At 42.1% G+C, this 22,606-nt stretch overlaps 1 protein-coding gene across 1 annotated transcript in view; it reads right to left on the reverse strand.

Moving 5' to 3' along the window:
* Nucleotides 1-4,229: 4,229 nt before the first annotated feature.
* Nucleotides 4,230-22,606, reverse strand: part of LOC139158188 (vomeronasal type-2 receptor 26-like) — a 30,031-nt gene continuing 11,654 nt past the window's right edge. Inside the window, exons 2-7 of the mRNA XM_070735607.1 lie at nucleotides 16,120-16,411; nucleotides 13,650-13,907; nucleotides 12,865-13,047; nucleotides 8,207-8,425; nucleotides 6,587-6,716; nucleotides 4,230-5,125 (exon numbers count right to left, since the gene is read on the reverse strand). Coding sequence (XP_070591708.1) covers nucleotides 4,230-5,125; nucleotides 6,587-6,716; nucleotides 8,207-8,425; nucleotides 12,865-13,047; nucleotides 13,650-13,907; nucleotides 16,120-16,411 — 1,978 coding nt within the window. The remainder of the gene's footprint in view (nucleotides 5,126-6,586; nucleotides 6,717-8,206; nucleotides 8,426-12,864; nucleotides 13,048-13,649; nucleotides 13,908-16,119; nucleotides 16,412-22,606) is intronic.

Here is a 22,606-nt window from a genome sequence, read left to right on the forward strand (position 1 = left end):
AAAGTTCTTAATGTGTTGTCCCTCATCACTCTACTCATGGTTTACTGTATTGTCTTCTTGAGGAAGAATTATGGAAAGATTGAGAATTAGCCTGTTTTATGAGCTTGGCTCTTTATTGGGAAAAGCGCAGAGATTTCAATTACACTAGGACATTGAAACATCACTAGAACAACAAAAGCCAACAATCATCTACATTTTTCCCCTCCAGGTGAAACTTACATAAATGGGGTAGAATACCATAATGGATCCATTTCAAAGTGTAGGATGGGAGTGTTATCAAAGGCACCAAGTGGAAGATTGCCACCAATAATGAGATCACCAGGCCTGTAATAATATTCTGGAATCTTTAAACGTTTTGGCAAGACATACATGGTTTGCTTTCTCGTAGCAGATGTTGGAGAAGTTGGGGGCAGGAGCCAGAAGAGCAGCAGCAGGAGAGGCAACCCAGTTATTCTTGTCATTTTCCCTCTTAGATTTAAAAAATAAATAAACCAAGGTTTGTTACTGAATATGATTTACACTTGAAATCTCAGCAGAGTCTAAAAATACAGTGTGCTCATTCTATCTTGATGACTTCAATGCAAATGTATATGAAATGTTTTTCCTCTTACCTGTCTTTGAGCTGTGACCAAAGAGAAAACCAATTCAGCTCAGTCTCACCAGAGCTAAATGTTGGCTCTGCAAGACACAAAAATTATCTCTCCTTCGATTGGGAGAAGTGAAAAAAATATTTGTAATCAGGTTTTATCTTGGAGTATTTTTGTAGATGGAAATTCATAGGGGATGCAAGAAAAATCATTGCTCTTCTGATAATTGTACAGAAAAGCACCTGTCCCGCCCACTTAGCACAAGATTTTGTTTGAGCACCGGAAAAGAAAAAAAAAAGTTTGCGTCTCTTGTTGCTATACCACAGAGCAGGTGGATTGGATACTCAAGGGGAAGTTGGGTATTCGACATACATGAAACAGTCCCTGCACACAAAATGGAATTTGAACTGTACAACAGCTTGTTTGGATAGAATAAGTGCAAATGGGACAGGGTGGCACATGGCAATCAGTTGTACACAAGAAAGGATGAGCAACAATCCCAATGCAGGAGGAAATAACTGATTGATTGATGCTCAAATAGAATCTCCCTTAGATCTTTTGCCTTAGTTCCTGACAATTCTTGGATGGGGAGGAGTCTCACTCTTAATTCTACCCAAATCAAGCTGCTGTGGAAGACTTGACCTCCCAGTACTGGGTCTTACATTTTTTAATAAAAAATTTATTTTTTATTGAAAATGTAAAAACACAAAACACAAACAAACCCCCAAAAGATCATGACAATCACAAAATCAACTTAGCATAAATTTCGCATTTACATTTCTGTCTCCACGATTACTCTTTTTTCTTTAAATTCTGTAATTCTAATGTAAGTTTACTTAATTTTGCACATTCCAACTTTTCTTAATCACCACCTCTTCATTTGGTATGATTTCTTTTTTCCAATTTGGTGCGAAAACTAATCTCGCCGCTGTCATTATTATTAAATAATAATCTGCCTTTTTATGTTGTCTTCTAATAATTCCTAGTATACATTTCTGGTTTTCATTTGGGTCTTCCATGACGTTGCACTGCTGTTCTTGGGATTGTAGTGCAATCTGTGCTCATGGATAATAACTATGGCCAGGGAGCTCCTTGGGAAGCTGAAGTTTCTTAAACAGGATGAACATGAACTGTGGAGAATCCGAAGACCCCTGAGAGGGACAGAGAAATGACAAGAAGGATTGCAGGAAGTTTCCGTTATTGGGATTGGATTCAGCAGTAGAGCTGGACCAGCATGGATTCTTAGATTTTAGATTTAGATTTAATTTAATTATTTATTTATTCAATTTTTTAAATGCCGCCCTTCTCCTTAGACTCAGGGCGGCTTACAACATGTTAACAATAGCACTTTTTAACAGGGCCAGCATATTGCCCCCACAATCTGGGTCCTCATTTTACCCACCTTGGAAGGATGGAAGGTTGAGTCAACCTTGAGCCAGTGATGAGATTTGAACTGCTGACCTGCAGATCTAGCAGTCAGCTTTAGTGGCCTGCAGTACTGTACTCTACCCACTGCGCCACCTCAGCTCATGAGTATTTTGAGAATATACAGCTTCACAGTGCTTTACAGCCCTCTCTAAATGGTTTAAAGAGAGTAAGCATATTGCCCCCAACAATCTGGGTCAATGTTACCTCTAATTTTTTTTCGGTGTGGGCAGAAAAGTATAGTGTCTGAGCTGCAGTCCCTTCAAGAATGGGCCGCATAGAAGTCTAAAATAATAAAATAAAATAAAATAAAATAAAATAAAATAATAAAATAAAAAAAATAAAATAAAATCTCTTCCTCCCTCTTTCTTTCCTCCTCTCTTCTTTCTCTCTCTCTCCCTCCCTCCTTCCCTCTCCCTCTTTCCCTCTCTTTCTCTTCCTCCTTTCCTTTCTATTTCTCTATCTTTCTTTCTTTCTCTGTTCCTTCCTCTCTTTTCTCTCTCTCTTTCTCTCTTCTTTTTTTCTGCCCTGCAACACCACTCACACGCACAAATACATTTTGTGCACCGCGGGGCGGTCGGCTGCAAGCAGAAGCTCCAAGACGGTGGCACTGGTGGCGGCAGGTCACTGTACATTGCTGGCACTGCGCTGCGCATGGGCACGGGGTTGGCACTGGCTCGCTGGCTGGGCCGGGACGGAGGTGCCAGCCGCATGTCCAGCACAACGCCAGCAAGTATGATGTCCTGCAAAACATCCAGCTGCCACCATCAGTGCTTTGCAGCCAACTGCCCCGCCGCCGCCCCGCAGCTACTGTTCACTGCCGCTGCTGCCAATGCCCTCCTGCCACCTTCACTGTTTGCCCTGCTGCCCCGCACCTACCAGAGCTGTCCGGTGCGGCTGAAGCGCAGGGCAGAGTAGGCGGCAGTGGCGGCTGCTGCTCCAAGCCCGTCCCAAGCTGAGCTTCCTTCGGCTTCCTTGGAGGCGGCAGGTGAGCTTTGCAGCTTTGCCTCCAAGGAAGCCGAAGGAAGCTCAGCTCGGGGGCGGGCCCAGAGCAGCAACAGCAGCCACCATCTACTCTGCCCTGCACTTCGGCCGCACCCCAAGGGGCAGCCCCCAGCATGGTCCAGCGCGGGGCCTGGGTGGCGGGCGAGCATCAGGAGGGCAGTGAACTGGCCCCCTGTGTAAAAAGTTTGGGGACCCCTGCCCTACATAAATCAAAGATTCTTGTGCCTCATTAAACTTTCTCTACAATTCAAATGGGACCTAAATAAAATAATGTGGAATTTGAGGAGAAAAGCATTGAAGCTGAGTCTTCATTACATTCCAAGATGGCCTCTTCTACCAGGAAGTGGTAGTCCAAATTGGGAAATAGGGGTTTTTAGAACAATGGTGGTAAGGTTGACTTATGATGATAATGTTATCCATTGAATCAGATATGACTCCTGGTGATTCTGTGGCCCAGATTTCTCCTACTTTTGGAGTTGTTCTATGCTTTATCCTGTGTCATCTTTGATAGCGTCCAGCCATGGTGTTCTTTTGTGGCCTTGGTTTCTTTTACCACTAACTCTTCCATCATAATTACTTTCTCCATTGAATTTCCCTGCATGACATGGCCAAAGTAAGTGAGACTCCGTTTCATAATTTCCTTCCAGCAGCATGTCTGGTATCATGTGCTCCTGTACTTGTGTGTTAATCACATTTACTGTTTAAAAGTTTGTTTAATGTGTTATTCTAATTAGTTAAGCTTATAACATCATGATACTGAGACTTAAGGAGAAACATTTTAATACTTTAAATTGTATTGTACCAAGTATGAAATGAAAATAGAAGGAATTTCAAACAGGAACTAAAAATGATGTGTCTGGACAGACATGATTATAAAATAGCAATATCACTTAGACTTGCATACCACTTCCCAGTACTTTGCAGCCCTGTTTAAGCTGTTTACAGTGTCAGCTTGTTGCCCCCAACAATCTGAGTCCTCATTTCTCAAGGGTGGAAATGAAGCGAACCTTGAGTCAGTGAAGATGAAATCCCTGGCCATCAGCAGAATTAGCCTTCATTCTAATCACTGCGCAACCAAATATTTCCATGATTTCCAATCATTTGAAGGACAAGCCACTCTTGTATTTCATCATTGTTAAGAAGCCATTTCAAATTTTAAAAAGTGCCCAGAGGTAAAATAAAAGTTACTACTTTACATATAAATCAGAGATACTAGTGCCCCATTATATTTTTTCTCTGATTCAGATCAGGCCTGAATAGGATAATATAGCATTTGGGGAAAAATATGCAAGCCAAGAGACCAGCTCCAGAGGCCAAAATGGAGAAGATCTCCAAAGCCACCATGGATTTTCCTTTGGTGCTCAGGTAGGTGGGGAGGAAGGTGATCCACACACTGCAAAAGATCAGCATGCTAAAAGTAATGAACTTGGCTTCATTAAAGCTGTCAGGCAATTTCCGAGCCAGAAATGCCACAGTGAAACTGATGAGGGCCAGGAAACCCAAGTAGGCAAGGACAGCATAAAACATGGAAGCCGAGCCTTCATTACATTCCAAAATGGTCTCTCCTACTAGGGAGTGGAAGTCCAAGTTGGGAAAAGGTGGAGACGTTCCCAGCCAGGTAGCACAAAGAACTGCTTGGGCTAGCGGACAGGCTAAGACAATGGAGTTGGTCAGTGGCTTTCCTAAGAGCTTCCTCGTCTTGTTTCCTGGCTTGTTGGCCATGAAGGCCAAAACTACCATGACAGTTTTTGCCAGCACAGAGGAAACTGCAAGGGAAAAGAGAATGGCAAAGGCAGTTTGTCTGATGAGACAGGGGAGTTTTCTGGGTCTACCAATGAAGAGGAAGGAGCAGAGGAAGCAAAGCAGGAGGGAGACCAGGAGGATGTAGGTGAGATCTCGGTTGTTGGCCTTGACGATTGGTGTGTCACGATGTTTAAGGAAAATTGCCAGAACTGCAATTGTGATCACAGAGAGAGAAAGTGTGAGAGAAACTAAAGTGTATCCAAGGGTGTCTTGATAGACAAGGAAGTGGATCTTCTTGGCAATGCAGTGGTCCTTGTGCTTGTTGGGATATTGGTAATCTGGGCAAGGATGACAGCGAGCTGCATCTAAAATAAAGAAATCAAATTTTTGCCTCAGCATTCCAGGGACATCTGCCATCAGCTTTATTTCCCCTTCTTTATTCATCACTCCTTCTGTTGTGGCATGATTTTCCCTTTCCGCTATGGCCAGTCAACAAAGGATGTGACGGAATGACCCTTTGTGTATTTCATTGTGGATGAAACAAGTTCATTGTATATTATTGAAGATGCTTTGGCTAAGTTAGCCTTGGACAAGGAGCTGTTCAACTCCAGTTGCCCTAGTTTGTTTGTTATTTTTTTAAAAAAAAACCTGTCTCCAATAATGGCTTCTTCCATGACTATTGTGGCTTCAAGTGTGACAGATATTACCATTTCTTCCACTCTTTCTAATGGAATCACAAAAAGTCTGATAGATCTGTCAGCCAGAAATCCTGCTCCTTTGTCTGTTTGTGTTTGTGTATTTTTGCAATTGTGTTGAGAACACGTTTTTGCTGAATTTTTAATATTAAGTGAGACTAGGATAGCGCTATTTTGGCAGAAATTATATGTATGTGTGTTTTCACATAGATTTTCACGGGTATATGTATGTAGATTGTTCTGAGTTCGGGTTTTGCCCCATGTAATATTATGAATGTCTATGTGACATTTCGGTGAAATCACATTCACCATCATCAGGCAGAAGTTGTTAGCTTCGTGCTGCTGTAAATATAGTTTGTTTGCAACTGCCATTTGTTCCTTATAAATAGTGGTGGGGGTGGAGATTTGGTTTGAATATATATATATATATTCTCTCTCTCTCTCTCTCTCTCTCTCTCTCTCTCTCTCTCTCTATCTATCTATCTATCTATCTATCTATCTATATGTATCACATATTTTTTTGCTGAAAATTTAAAATTAAGGGAGACTAGGATGGCACCATTTCATAGCCAACAAACTATGTTCTGTCAATCCCAGTAAGGGTATGGCTAGCTGATGAGGCCAAATTTTTAAAATTAAGGGAGACTAGGATGGTCCTTGTCCCAGAACAAGGCCGAAATGGGACCATCCTAGTCTCCCTTAATTTTAAAAATTCCAGCTAAAAAAAACATTTGACACATACAGAATATAGTTGTCGGCTATAAATAAAATTAACTGCCTTGAAATGGTCCTGGGTTGGGCCTAGAGGCAAAAAGGAGCTGTGACGTTCCTTCAATATACCAGGGTGATCCGACATATATATATGTTTTCGTAGATTTACACGGATACAGGTATGACGGTCTTGGTATATTCGGGTTTCTCCCCTTTTAGGATTTGAAAATTTCTGGCGACGTTTCGACGAGGTCCCACTCGTCATCTTCAGGCTGGTGTTTCGCCTTAGAACATTTAAAGCATATATATAAAAATCGTTTCTGTAGTTGAATGTTTGCAAATGTGAATAGATGCATTTCTTCTTCCTTTGGCATGTCTATCAACTGATCCTGGAAGATCTGTTTTTGACATTTGATCTACCTGTCTGATTCGAAATGGTCCCTTCTGGACAAGGGTCACATTGGTAGCAGCACACCTGCTCACCCTCTGGAACTCTTCTCCTCTCCCCTGCATGGCACCTCTTCATGCCACATCTGGCAAAGGGCACCTTCTAGAAGAGGAAAAAGAAATGGTTGAGATGGCATAAGCAGTGAATACGCTTCCTTTATTCTTCTCCACATTCCTATTTCAATCTAAAGAATGGTTGCAGGAACTAGGTATGTTTGGTTTAATGAAAAGAAGGACTTAGCCGTGTTCCAATATCTCAGGGATCACCACAAACAAAAGGGAGTGAAGCTGTTTTCTAAAGTACCTAAGGGCAGAACAAGAAGCAATGGGTGGAAAGAAGCAACCTGGAAGTAAGAAGAAATTTACTGATAGTTAGAACAATTAATCCGTGGAACAGTTTGCCTCCAGAAGCTGGGAACAATGCAACGCTGGAGGTTTTTAAGAAGATATTGGATAACCATTTGTCTAAAATGGTGTAGGGTTTCCTGCCTAAGCAGGGGTTGGTCTGGAAGACCTCCAAGGCCATTTCCAACTATTCTATTCTATTCTATTCTCTTCTCAGATGTTTCACCAAATAATTGCCATATTTTATGATTCAATAGACCTTTTCCAGCTAGAAGAATATTCTGCATCTTTAGAAGTGAACAAATCTCTTAGGGGAAGGTTTGGTAGGGAAGCTTTGCCTATTTGCCGATGACTCTAAAGTGTGCAATAGGGTTGATATTCCTGGAGGGGTCTGTAATATAGTAAATGATTTAGCTTTACTAGATAAATGGTCAAAGCAATGGAAACTGCAGTTTAATGTTTCCAAATGTAAAATAATGAACTTGGGGAAAAAGAATCCTCAATCTGAGTATTGCATTGGCAGTTCTGTGTTATCAAAAACTTCAGAAGAGAAGGATTTAGGGGTAGTGATTTCTGACAGTCTCAAAATGGGTGAGCAGTGTGGTCGGGCAGTAGGAAAACAAGTAGGGTGCTTGGCTGCATAGCTAGAGGTATAACAAGCAGGAAGAGGGAGATTGTGATCCCCTTATATAGAGCGCTGGTGAGACCACATTTGGAATACTGTGTTCAGTTCTGGAGACCTCACCTACAAAAAGATATTGACAAAATTGAACGGGTCCAAAGACGGGCTACAAGAATGGTGGAATGTCTTAAGTATAAAACGTATCAGGAAAGACTTAATGAACTCAATCCGTATAGTCTGGAGGACAGAAGGAAAAGGGGGGACATGATCGAAACATTTAAATATGTTAAAGGGTTAAATAAGGTTCAGGAGCGAAGTGTTTTTAATAGGAAAGTGAACACAAGAACAAGGGGGCACAATCTGAAGTTGTAGTTGGGGGAAAGATCAAAAGCAACGTGAGAAAATATTATTTCACTGAAAGTGTAGTAGATCCTTGGAACAAACTTCCAGCAGACGTGGTTGGTAAATCCACAGTAATTGAATTTAAACATGCCTGGGATAAACATATCCATTGTAAGATAAAATACAGTAAATAGATGGACCATGAGGTCTTTTTCTGCCATCAGTATTCCATGTTTCTATGTTTCTATGTTTCCCTGAACTTACACCAATGCCTTTCAACTCACCTTTGTGGTCCAGAGGATTGCATCAGAGTTAAGGGAGAAATCCTGACCTGGGGGAGCCCCAGGATGGATGTGTCCAACTTTCACAAGAACATTTGACTGATTGGGGAAGAAAACCCAGTTGAGAAGATCATAGCGAACAGACCTCAGTCTGTTTTCTGAGAAGGAGACTTCTTCTCCAGCACTGTTGTTGAATTTGATATTCCTCAAAAAGGGAAGAATCTGAAATGAAAAAGATTTTCTGAAAATTTAATACTTGGTTGAAAGCCACAAATGGGACATATTATTTGGTTGAGAGCCACAAATGAGACATATCATTCTATCAGGGCCCTCATTTTAGCAGATGGATTTAGTTCTGAGAAGTTCTACAGAAGTATCAGTGGAGGTTTGAGCAATCAAGGATAACACCAAGTTCTTAGCTACTTTTATAGCACAACAAAATTTTGCCCTTGTGCCTTGGCATTTGTACCAACTTCTTCAACTTTACTTTTAACAAATGATATCTAAACACTGTATAACAATTTTAATGCTACAGTCAACATTTCATTGTTTGGTTTTCCTTATACTTAATGTGGCTATATACATTTTAAATTCTTCACTTGTAAATTTGTCTTCTAAATGACAAATGCATTATTTATTTATTTATTTATTTATTTATTTATTTATTTATTTATTTAGTTAGTTAGTTAGTTAGTTAGTTAGTTAGTTAGTTAGTCCAGTACACAATAATACACAATGAAGGTAATAGAGGACACCTTTGAGGAAATGAAATTAGAGAAAGAAGAGAGAATATAGGATAAAATAAATCAATGAGAGAATAGAAGAAAGATATAGGGATAGAAGAGAAGATATATGGGATAAAGGAGAGACAATAGGAACAGGGGTCGGAAGCCACTCTAGTGCACTTATGCATGCCCCTTACTGACCTCTTATGAATCTGGAGAGGTCAACTTGGACAGTCTAAAGGTAAAATGTTGGGGGTTAGGAGATGATACTACAGAGTCCAGTAATGAGTTCCACACTTTAACAACTCTATTACTAAAGTCATATTTTTACAGTCAAATTTGGAGCGGTTAATATTGAGCTTGAATCTGTTGTGTGCTCTTGTGTTGTTGTGTTTGAAGCTGAAGTAGTCGTTGACAGGCAGGACATTGCAGCATATCATCTTGTAGGCAATACTTAGATTATGTTTAAAGCGGCATAGTTCTAAGCTTTCTAGGCCCAGGATTGTTAAGTCTAGTTTTGTATGGTATTCTGTTACGGGAGGAGGAATGCAGGGAAATATTGGAATGATTAAATAATTTATTAAATAATGTATTTAAATTTAATTTATTTTAAATAATTAAAATTATTTAAATAAATAATTTATTTCAAAATGGTGTACAGCTCTACCGACTTTCTTTAGTTTTAGACAAAGAGAGCAGAATGTAGAAACCAGGTATCAATCCTGAAGCTGACCTGACTGGAGTCATTTTGGAGTTTCACTGTTGCCACACTGCAGCTGAGGGAAAGGGAGGGGGACTAGAGATAGCTGTGGTTGTGTAGCCAAAATAAAATACTTTCTCTTGGGAATCAGTGCCTTTCCCACACCTGGACTGTTCTGCCTGACTGGGCTCAGGCAATGCGTAACAGTCCAAGGAAAAGAAATCAAACACACACGTGCTCTGCTAATCAGCAAACTTGTATTAGATAAACAAAAAAGGGTCACTCAAAAACAGTTCTTAGTGTCCAAAAACAATGATAGTGCAAGGCTTACTTCAGCCGCATACAAAAACACAGGAAAAAACAAACAAAGACAACCTGGAATGAGCCAAGACGTTTCAGGAGTCCTTTTGAATCTTTGGAGCAAACAACAAGTCCCAGAGTTTTCACCTCCCACTTGTCTGAAAAAGCTGGGTTGAAAACTCCAACGGCACGGAACAGAAACTTCAGACAGGAACCACAACATAACACAGATAAAGAGCCACAGTTTGCCTTGGCCTTTGTTCCCTTTTATCCCTTTAGCCCTCATTAAGGGAACCACGCCCAGCCCTCAGTATAAGAACCAAGTGCTCCTAAAATGACTTGTAATACTCCTTAAAGCGATCCCTTCTTTGCATAGCTCTTCGGCTATGCAGACAATATATTGATCTGCAGAAAACCCAGAGACGAAAGACTGTCTGAGGGACTGCATGCCAAATCCCCTGGGCTGTCTGCTGAATCCTGCGTACCAGTGGCCTCGTCCTCCTGGCTGTCTGCCATGTCTTCCTGGCTGTCTGCCACATCTTCCTGGCTGTCAGCCAGGCTTTCGCATTCACTTTGTGCCGCGTTTCTCCCATCTGTGGGAGCAACAGCTGGCCCAGGCCCAAACAGAACATGGGCTGTGGAGGGAGGACACCAGGCAAACAGACACCATCTTGATTGGACCATGTGAAAGACTGCTTGGGGTAGTGGGAAAGGTGTTGTTAAGGAGTGTGCAGAACTCTTGAGTTATCAAGGACATGTAGAGGAAAATGTAGGATTCCAGCAGATACCCAGGAGATAAGAGTAGCCATACAAAACAGATATATTAAAGTGTATAAAATAGTGTTTACTTTAGATATAGCACAGTCAAGTTAAACAGTCCAGTGATACACATTCAAATCAGTCAATAACTTTCAATTAAATAATAATATTACAAGCCTGTCTTTGTCTTACATATCAGACATACATTGAGATTTGGCTCCTTCTCAAAGGTCTTCTTTAATGGGTACATCATATTGGCAGAGTTTCAAAGGAAAACCAGCTCTAAAGCTTTCCTGTGGTTATTAAACTTGGAAACAACCCCATCCCAAAGTGTCACAGATCATGTTGGCCAATTGGGTTAATTGACAAGATCAATTAACCCAATTGGTTTTTATATAATGGGTTTTTAACTGTTTTTAGTATTGGATTTTGTTATATACTGTTTTATTGCTGTTGTTAGCTGCCCTGAGTCGGTGGAGAGGGGCGGCATACAAATCCAATAAATAAATAAATAAATCAGCACTTCTTCCCCAACCTTATAGCTTACAAATACAGCAAACTATCATCAAACACACAGAGCTTACTACATCAGTCACAGTGAATCAACCGAAAGAACAGAGAACACGCACAGAGAGAAATATGTTTTCTGGCTCCCTCTTATGACAATTTGCAACACTACCTCTTAAAGCTATAGTACTTCAATAATACAAGCATCCATGGTTAGCTTGTTTATATATTGCTGACCCAACTGTTTTGTGATTAAGTGGGGTCATGTGGAAGGAAGTGCCTGCCCAGGGTGGTCACTTCTCTGTCTAGAGAGGTCCAACATTTATCCTTTGATTCAGAAAATTCTGATTAATTTCAGAACCAGGAACAGATTGTGTTCAGAATACATAGGGAAACTGAGGAGGCTCTGGAAATATGCCTGCAAGTACTTCAATTGCCCTATTGAAGCACAAGTAACTGCCCTATTAAAGCATCTGGCACAAACACACCCAGTGTCAAGGCTCCGATTAATGAACCCATTCTTTAATGGCTGCATCATATTGGCACAGTTTCAAAGGACTTGGAAACAACCCCACCCCAAAGTGTCACAGATCATGTTGGCCAATTGGGTTAATTGACAGGATCATCAGCATTTTTTCCCCAACCTTATCGGTTGCCAGTAGAGATGATCTTGATTCTCACGAGAAAACTGTTGTGTCTAGTAATATATTCCAACCTTCTTTCCCTCTTTCCTTTCTGTGTGGCAACTGAGGAACAGAAAGATGAATGCTGCCAGGTTCAATTCAAAGTTGACATCCAGGTTGTCATCTTGCTCTGGGCTGACTCCTCCTTCATGAGACAATTGCCCTTCTGGAACTCAGGCAACTATTGAAAACATTTCGGGACTTTCTATGAAAATATTTCCTCCATGGCTCTTATGGATGACTGCTTTGATTTATCTCTATTTTCTCCTTCTCCCTTTTCAACTAAAGACTAAGTTAATTCTTATCACTGTTTATAATAATTGCTGTTTTAACATATTCTGACATTCAGTGATATTGTAGCATAAAGATATCTCATGAGTAATTAAAGAAATATATATTTATTATTTATTTATTATTTATTTATTGGATTTGTATGCCACCCCTCTCTGAAGACTCGGGGTGGCTCACAACAGTTATACAAAAACAATATAACAGTGAGACAAATCTAATATTAAAATAAAACATATCTAAAGCCCCAACAATTTTAAACCATACAACACATACATACCAAACATAAAATATAAAAGCCTGGGGGAGGATGTCTCAGTTCCACTATGCTTGGCGATAAAGGTGGGTCTTGAGTAATTTGCAAAAGACAAGGAGGGTGAGGGCCATTCTAATCTCTGGGGGGAGTTGATTCCAGAGGGCTGGGGCCACCACAGAGAAGGCTCTTCACCTGGGGCCCACCAAACGACATTGTTTGGTCGACGGGACCCGGAGAAGGCCAACTCTGTGGGACCTTATCGGCCGCTGGGATTCTTGGGGTAGAATGCACTTCCGGATGTATTCTGGTGCAATGCCATGTAGGGCTTTAAAGGTCATTACCAACACTTTGAATTGTGACCGGAAACCGATCGGCAGCCAGTGCAGGCCACGGAGTGTTGCAGAAACGTGGGCGAATCTAGGGAGCCCCACGATGGCTCTTACGGCCGCATTCTGCGTGATCTGAAGTTTCCCAACACTTTTCAAGGGTAGCCCAATGTAGAGAGTATTGCAGTAATTGAACCTCGAGGTGATGAGGGCATGAGTGACTGTGAGCAATGGCTCCCGGTCCAGGTAGGGCCGCAACTGGTGCACCAGGCGTATATGTGAAACTTTCACTCTAAAGATCTGTGGACGGGATAAAAAGTCACAGAGGTTACCTGCCACGGCTGGACATTTGAGATACTCTTTCCAAGCTTCATCATGGCTGGTCTTCCTCCAGATACACATATTGCATGTAAAGTGTGTGCCAGTGCATAAACAGCATTGTAGATGTTGTAACTTTCACTAGTCATTCTTGTTTGAAACAGGGAAGATGGTATGCTTTGTAAATTCTCCTTCCCAGTACAGTTTTTCATCCAGTTTGGAGAAAATGGTTTTGGGAAGATGCAAACAAAGACTTTTTCCCACCACAATGGGAGAAACATGTCCCTTTGTGGGTTCAAGGGGTCTAAAGACAGGAAGAAATCGCTGAATTCTGGGATGACACCCGTGTGATCCTTAAAATGCAAAGCCCCATGCAAGGGCTTTAGAGATTTCCATATGTCTACATGATGCATTACACTAAGTTTCCAAGAGGAAGTTAGGATCCAAACATTTTGAAATGACCCCCTTCCATGAAGTACATAAATATAAAGACCCCACTGAAAAGCTGCAACAGTTCCAGAGTCTCCAAAGAAGACAATGACATCAACTTCAAGCCACATTTTGGAATATAAAAGTAACTGGACCATATGCTTTTCAGACTCATCCTTCATTCTATGAGTGAAGGCCAGGCAGATCTCCTTCTCTTTGAGCATTGGCATTAGAGTCGAGATGAAATGTTCTCCACTCTCACTTCCAGAGGCCAGAAGCCCAATCCAGTTCCACTGGAAATACAGGAACAGCTGGACTAAGCCCACATACTGAGAAAAGTCCTTGGGGTCAATCCGGAAGAAGGAAGGATACACTCTTCTGCTTTCCCAGGGGGATTCAAAGCCAACACTGAGCTGGAGAAAATGAGAATCTTCTTTAAAAGATAAAGCAACATTTGATGGTCTCCATTATGTGGTCAGTCAAGCCATGTCATTTTGAGGAATAAGTTTCTCCCCTTCGTAGGAAGAACCACCAATCAACATATTTGCAGCATTGTGGCAATCCAAGGGAAGATATAATCAACCAATGATTTTTAAAATATGAAATACAGTAGTACCTCTACCTAAGAACACCTCTACTTAAGAACTTTTCTAAATAAGAACTGGGTGTTCAAGATTTTTTTGTCTCTTCTTAAGAACCATTTTCTACTTAAGAACCTGAGCCCGGAAAAAATTTCCCAGGAAATTTGAGAGCATCACGAAGGTTCAGCCAGTTTCCTTGTATTTCCCCTGGGTCTCTCTCTCTGGCACAGTGTATGGGAGTCAGCCTTGCGCCGGGTATATGGGAGGCGCATGCTCCTCCTCGTCGCCTCAGAGTCCCCCTCTTTTTTATAAGCCTTAAAGTTTTGGATTTTTTTGATTCCCCTCCCCTCACCTTCTTCCTTCTGCAGCGACTGTCCTCCTCTTCTTCCTCCTCCTCCTCCTCCCACCCAAATTCTGAGTTTTTATTTCTTTCCTAATGGGTTTGCACACCATATTTGCTTTTACATTGATTCCTATGGGGAAAATTGCTTCTACTTACAAACTTTTCTACTGAAGAACCTAGTCACGGAATGAATTAAGTTCTTTTTTTAAAAAAAATATTTTTATTGTTTTTCAAAAAACAGACAAAAACAAACAACATTAAACATTTAACTACCATTGCTCCGCTTGTCATAGAAGTCTAACTAATACAGAAAAAAGAAACCCTAACTATAATCAGATCAATACAGAAATGTCACACGTGCACATTACATTCTTAAGTTAACTCTATATTCTTTATGTTAATTAAATTTCTTTATCTATAAAATATCATATACTTATTCAAAAAATAAAATATAAAAAATAGCACTTCTAAGTTTATCTTACTATAAAGAAAAAAGAAGAAAAAAGAACAAAAATTCTATGTTTGTATTGTTTTAAAACTATTTCACTCTATTTTATAAATCTTCAAATAGTTATAAATTCTTACTTATTTAATTTTTAATACTATTTTTAAAATTCCACTAATGAATTAAGTTCTTAAGTAGAGGTACCACTGTACATTTACACATAGAATATTAAAATGAATCCCAGTATAGCATCCATTCTCTAAGTCACATACTATTGTTGGTGTCCCCACCCCAACCCATTTGGGGTCATCGTGCATTTCTGTGTGTTCATCTGTTGTTTGTCTATTCCATCAACTGTATCTAAAGGAGCCTCCTAATGTCAGAGTTTCAGGAAACATCCCCAATGAAATAAAATTCCAAGGCTAGAAGTTCCTCCAAGTTTTAATTTATTAGAGATGTTGTGTTGCCACATCTGGGGAAACCCGAATCTGAAAGCTTCCAGGGTTTTCCCACCTGTTCTGTCGAGCTCTCTGGTAGAATCCTCCCAACAATGCACAGATACAATTTCAGACACACACACGTTTGAAAATTCAAAACAATGTTCTTTATACTGAAAATGCAAATAAACAGAGCACTCTCTTTGTATAGCAAAGAGCACTTGTCTCCAAACAAATTGGTAATCTGTACAAGTCCCTTATCAGTTCTGTGATACTTAGCTTGCAGCTGTGAGGCAATTCACAGTCCTTCTTCTTTCACAAAGTGAAACACACTTTGCTCTGGTTTAGTTTCAAAGTGGGGGAAAATCAGTACACAAAAGGTCAAAGTCATCAAAGCAGTCACAAAACACAATGATCAGATAATCCTCCACAATTTATAGCAGCCTCACTAATTACCACAGGCCCACCCAACCACAGGTGGCCTCATTTTCTTTGATAATAATCTCTCAGTTGTTGTTGCCTATGTATCGCTCTCCACATGCGTGGCTGTATCATTAACTCTTGCTCTGAATCCAAGGAGGAGCTAGATAATTGCTCTTCTTCTGAGCTGTCTGCCCCACTCTGCTCCTCCCTGTCACTCATGTCTTCTTGGTCAGAGGAGCCTTCATCATCAGATTCCACTGGGGGCAAAACAGGCCTGCAGCATGTGGATGTCTTCCCCACATCCACAGTCCTTGGGGCAGGAGCAGGGCCAGAGCTAACCACAACACCACCCAGTTGAAAGTTCACAACCCTGCCCCACGTCCACATCCACATTACCTGTGGGACCTTGAAGATGCTGAAGATGGAGGCCATCAGCCTTGAGGATTTGGCATTGTCACCTCCGATGACAGAGAGCAGAGGGTCCTGCCTGTCACATTTATAACCTGGAACCATTTGGTCACGCATGGAGAGCAGAAAGAGACTGATTAAAGAAATCCTCCTATCCCACTGGCTATTGTCATACATGTGGAAGCCCAGGGTGATGTTGGGGAGGAGAACCAGATCCCTGTTGATTTCTCTAACTGCAAACGCCAAGGCCAGGAACTGGTGGTAGTTGTTGGGTATGGGTCTATAGGGAGAGAAATATTATGAGATATTACATAAAAGCTTGTGTGTTATGGTGGAGTTTTATTTATTTATTTTATTTATTTTATTTATTAGATTTGTATGCCGCCCTTCTCCGAAGACTCGGGGCAGCTAACAACAATAAAAAAGACAATGTAAACAAATCTAATATTAAAAATAATCTAAAAATTTAAAGAATTTTTAGATTATTTAAAGAACCAATCATACATACAAGCATACCATGTATAAATTCTATAAGCCTAGGGGGAAGGGAAATTTCAATTCCCCCAAGCCTGACGACAGAGGTGGGTTTTAAGGAGCTTGCAAAAGGCAAGGAGGGTGGGGGCAACTCTGATATCTGGGGGGAGCTGGTTCCAGAGGGTCGGGGCCGCCACAGAGAAAGCTCTTCTCCTGGGTCCCGCCAAATGACATTGTTTAGTCGACGGGACCCGGAGAAGGCCAACTCTGTGGGACCTAACTGGCTGCTGGGATTCGTGCAGCAGAAGGCGGTCCCAGAGATATTCTGGTCAGATGCCATGAAGGGCTTTATAGGTCATAACCAACACTTTGAATTGTGACCGGAAATTGATCGGCAACCAATGTTTGCCTTGTCTTTGATCTTTGTGGGGTTTCTTTGCAGCAGGAAGTCCGAAATATTAACAGATTTTAAAATTTAAATTTAGATTTAAATGAACCTGGATAGATCTGTGAGAAAGGAGAAATACGTATATGTCCCTATCAGATACCATTTTATATCCTTCTATCATCCCTTCTCCTTTTTTATTTATTTTTTAATTTGTTAAAAAAAGTTTTTATTCACAAATAGAAAAACAATGCAATTCAAGAAGAAGAATAAACTTTTACAAACATAGAATTAAAAGAAAGAAAAGAAAGGATAGGGAGAAGAAAGAAAAAAAGGAAAAACCTAGCAAAAGAAGAGAAAGAGAAATGAGAAAGATGGACAGAGAGACAAAAAGAGAGAAAAGAAAATATCATCCCTTCTTTATTCATTTGCTTTAGTGCCTATAGTCCTACTAAATTTCTCCTGTAATACCCTAATAAATTTTGTTCTCTCTTGGAAAAACGTCTTCAATCAAGTAACCATTGTTGAACATAAGATTCCAGTGGGCGGGCGCATCAAGTATTTACTGAGGGCCATTATTCCTACGCACTGCTGATTCCAAAACTGAGTTTTATGTGTGTGTGTATGTGTGGGGGGTTATAGCACCACATGCAGGAACATTCATTGAATGTTTCATCTTGACTTTCTGTCCAAATTAACAATTCCAGTCATCTTCTTAACTAGGGCAATAACGTTCCTAAGGAGATGTCCCTGATCCCTCTGAAAGTGGTTTATCATCTTCCTGATAAAAAATACTGGAAAGGTTGGAAATCTAACCTGTTTTATGAGTTTGGCTCTTTACTGAGAAAAGCACAAAACATTGCTAAAACAAATATTTCTGAGCAAACAAAGCCAACAATCATCTACAGACAAAACAAAGCCAACAATCATCTTCAGACAAAATACAGTGCAGTCAGGCAGTAGGAAAAGCAAGCAGAATGCTTGGCTGCATAGCTAAAGGTATAACAAGCAGGAAGAGGGAGATTGTGATCTTGCTATATAGAGCACTGGTGAGACCACATTTCGAATACTGTGTTCTGTTCTGGTGACCTCACCTACAAAAAGATATTAACAAAATTGAACAGGTCCAAAGACAGGCTACAAGAATGGTGGAGAGTCTCAAGCATAAAACTTATCAGGAAAGACTTAATGAACTCAATCTGTATAGTCTGGAGGACAGAAGGAAAAGGGGGGACATGATAGAAACATTTAAATATGTTAAAGGGTTAAATAAGGTTCAGGAGGGAAGTGTTTTTAATAGGAAAGTGAACACAAGAACAAGGGGACACAATCTGAGGTTAGTTGGGGGAAAGATCAAAAGCAACACGAGAAAATATTATTTTACTGAAAGAGTAGTAGATCCTTGGAACAAACTTCCAGCAGACGTGGTTGGTAAATCCACAGTAACTGAATTTAAACATGCCTGGGATAAACATATATCCATCCTAAGAAAAAATACAGAAAATAGTATAAGGGCAGACTAGATGGACCATGAGGTCTTTTTCTGCCGTCAGACTTCTATGTTTCTATGTTTAAAATATTATTTTACTGAAAGAGTAGTAGATTCTTTGAACAAACTTCCAGCAGACGTGGTTGCTAAATCCACAGTAACTGAATTTAAACATGCTTGGGATAAACATAGATCCATCCTAAGATAAAATACAGGAAACAGTATAAGGGCAGACTAGATGGACCATGAGGTCTTTTTCTGCCGTCAATCTTCTATGTTTCTACATCATGTCCTCAAGATGACACTTACAAAAGTTGAATAGAATACCAGAGTGGGTTCATTTTAAAGTCTAAGTTAGCACTGTTAAAATAAACACCAAGAGGCAAATTCCCACCAATAATGAGATCACCAGGCCTGTAATAGTATTCCCGAATCATTAACTCTTTTGGCAACACATATCTGGTTTGCATCTTCACAGCAGATGTTGGAGAAGTTAGAGGCAGGAGCCATAAAAGCAGCAGCAGGAGAGGCAGACCAGTTATTTTTGTCATTTCCCTCCTAAATAAAAATAAAATAAATAAAGGTTTGTTACTGAACCTGATGCACAAATATCACTTGAAATCTCAGCAGCCCATGGTCTGCTCATTCCACCAATGCAAATTTATATGAAATGTCTTTCTTCCTACCTGTGTTTGGACTGTGATCAAAGAGAAAACTGAGCCAGCTGAGTCTCACCAAAGCTAAAGGTTGACTCTTTGCAAGGCATGGAAAATTCTGGCTCCGTCTACTGGGAGAAATCAAATCAGCTTTTATCTTGGAAGAATTTTGTGCTTGGAACTTCTTAAAGGATACATTAAAAATGACTGCTCTTTTGATAATTGCAAAGAAAAGCAGTTGTCCTGCCCACTTAGCACTCTATTTTGTTTGTGCACCAGAAAAGGAAAAAAGAAAAACATGTTTGTGTCTCTTGTTGCAATTCCACAGATGGATTGGATACTCAAGGGGAAGTTGGGTATTTGACCTACCAGAAACAGTCCCTGCACACAAGTTGGAGTTTGAACTTTGCAGGAGCTTCTTCCAAGAGAATGAGTGCAAAAGGGGTCTGGTGGCACATGTCAACCAGTTGAACCAAGTGTGGGCAATAATACCAATGAAATAACTGACTGATTGATATGTCCAGTCAACGAAGCAGTGGAAGTGATGTGCTGATGCCTGGAGGCTGTTGGGGCCTGGATGGGTGTCAACAAACTCAAACTCAACCCAGACAAGGTGGAGTGGCTGTGGGTCTTGCCTCCCAAGAAGGACAATTCCATCTGTCCATCCATTACCCTGGGGGGAGAAATATTGACCCCCTCAGAGAGGGTCCGCAACTTGGGCGTCCTCCTCGATCCACAGCTGACATTGCAACATCATCTTTTGGCTGTGGCGAGGAGGGCGTTTGCCCAGGTTCGCCTGGTGCACCAGTTGCGGCCCTATTTGGACAGGGAGTCATTGCTCACAGTCACTCATGCCCTCATCACCTCGAGGCTCGATTACTGCAACGCTCTCTACATGGGGCTACCTTTGAAAAGTGTTCGGAAACTTCAGATCGTGCAGAATGCGGCCGCGAGAGCCATCGTGAGGCTTCCTAGATTCGCCCACGTTTCTGCAACACTCCGCGGCCTGCACTGGCTGCCAATCGGTTTCCAGTCACAATTCAAAGTGTTGATAATGACCTTTAAATCCCTTCATGGCATTGGGCCAGAATACATCCGGAACCGCCTTCTACCGCATGAATCCCAGCGGCCGATAAGGTCCCACAGAGTTGGCCTTCTCCAGGTCCCATCGACCAAATATTTACTTATTTATTTATTATTTGGATTTGTATGCCGCCCCTCTCCGAAGACTCGGGGCGGCTAAATAATGTCGTTTGGCGGGCCCCAGGGGAAGAGCCTTCTCTGTGGCGGCCCCAGCCCTCTGGAATCAACTCCCCCCAGAGATTAGAATGGCCCCCACCCTCCTTGTCTTTCGCAAATTACTCAAGACCCACCTTTGTCGCCAGGCATGGGGGAGTTAGGATATTCCTTCCCCTAGGCCATTACAAGTTATGTATGGTATGTTTGTGTGTATGTTTGGTTTTTTATAAAAAGGGTTTTTAGTTGTTTTATTAAATTGAATTGTTACATGTTTTTTTTTATCATTGTTGATAGCCACCCCGAGTCTGCGGAGAGGGGCGGCAAGGGGCGGTAAGTCTGAATCTGATCGAACACTTGTAAGAGCTTTTATTAAGACTTACAAAGTGGCGCTCAAGGCGGCAAGATGCGCGTATCATGCCGCCTTGATTGCATCAGTGGAATCCCACCCAGCCGATCTGTTTAGGGTGACCCGCTCCCTTCTTAATCAGAGGGGAGTTGGGGAGCCCTTACAGAGTAATGCCGAGGACTTTAACACGTTTTTCGCTGATAAAATCGCTCAGATCCGGGCGGACCTCGACTCCGATTGGAAAACAGAGTCGGCTGACAACGAGTCAGTTGAGGTGACTGGGGCACGTACTTGTCCACCTGTCTGGGAAGAGTTTGATCTGGTGACACCTGATGAAGTGGACAAGGCCATTGGAGCTGTGAGTTCCGCCACCTGCTTACTGGACCCGTGTCCCTCCTGGCTGGTTTCGGCCAGCAGGGAGGTGACACGGAGCTGGGTCCAGGGGATTGTCAACGCTTCCTTGGGGAGGGGATCCTTTCCATCATCCTATAAAGAGGCGCTCGTACGCCCCCTCCTCAAGAAGCCTTCCCTGGACCCAGCCGTACTTAATAACTACCGTCCAGTCTCCAACCTTCCCTTTATGGGGAAGGTTGTCGAGAAGGTGGTGGCACTCCAGCTCCAGCGATCCTTGGAAGAAGCCGATTATCTAGGTCCCCAGCAGTCGGGTTTCAGGCCCGGTTAAAGCACGGAAACTGCTTTGGTCGCGTTGATGGATGATCTCTGGCGGGCCCGGGACAGGGGTTTATCCTCTGTCCTGGTGCTTCTTGACCTCTCAGTGGCTTTCGATACCATCGACCATGGTATCCTTCTGCACCGGCTGGAGGGGTTGGGGGTGGGAGAGATCATGAAACCGCTGTGTGAGATCATCCAAGGGCATGGGGTGAGGTATCATCAGTACGCTGATGATACCCAGCTTTACATCTCCACCCCATGTCCAGTCAACGAAGCAGTGGAAGTGATGTGCCAGTGCCTGGAGGCTGTTGGGGCCTGGATGGGTGTCAACAGACTCAAACTCAACCCGGATAAGACGGAGTGGCTGTGGGTTCTGCCTCCCAAGGACAATTCCATCTGTCCTTCCATTACCCTGGGGGGGGGAACTATTGACCCCCTCGGAGAGGGTCCGCAACTTGGGCGTCCTCCTCGATCCACAGCTCACATTAGAGAACCATCTTTCAGCTGTGGCGAGGGGGGCGTTTGCCCAGATTCGCCTGGTGCACCAGTTGCGGCCCTACCTGGATCGGGACTCACTACTCACAGTCACTCATGCCCTCATCACCTCGAGGCTCGACTACTGTAATGCTCTCTACATGGGGCTACCTTTGAAAAGTGTTCGGAAATTTCATATCGTGCAAAATGCAGCTGCGAGAGCAGTCATGGGCCTACCTAGGTATGACCATATTTCACCAACACTCCGCAGTCTGCATTGGTTGCCGATCAACTTCCGGTCACAATTCAAAGTGTTGGTTATGACCTTTAAAGCCCTTCATGGCACTGGACCAGAATATCTCCGAGACCGCCTGCTGCCGCACAAATCCCAGTGACCGATTAGGTCCCACAGAGTGGGCCTTCTCCGGGTCCCGTCAACTAAACAATGTCGGTTGGCGGGCCCCAGGGGAAGAGCCTTCTCTGTGGCGGCCCCGGCCCTCTGGAACCAACTCCCCCCGGAGATTAGAACTGCCCCTACTCTCCTTGCCTTTCGTAAGCTCCTTAAGACCCACCTGTGTCGTCAGGCATGGGGGAACTGAGACATCTCCCCCGGGCATATACAATTTATGAATGGTATGTGTGTATGTACGTGTGTTTAGAAATGGGATCTTTTAAATGTTTTAGTAGAAATTTAGATTTGTTGTAAATTGTTTCTTCACTTTGTTGTGAGCCGCCCCGAG

The sequence above is a fragment of the Erythrolamprus reginae genome, chromosome 1 (assembly GCF_031021105.1).
Source record: "Erythrolamprus reginae isolate rEryReg1 chromosome 1, rEryReg1.hap1, whole genome shotgun sequence".
NCBI classification, from domain to species: Eukaryota; Metazoa; Chordata; class Lepidosauria; order Squamata; family Dipsadidae; genus Erythrolamprus; species Erythrolamprus reginae.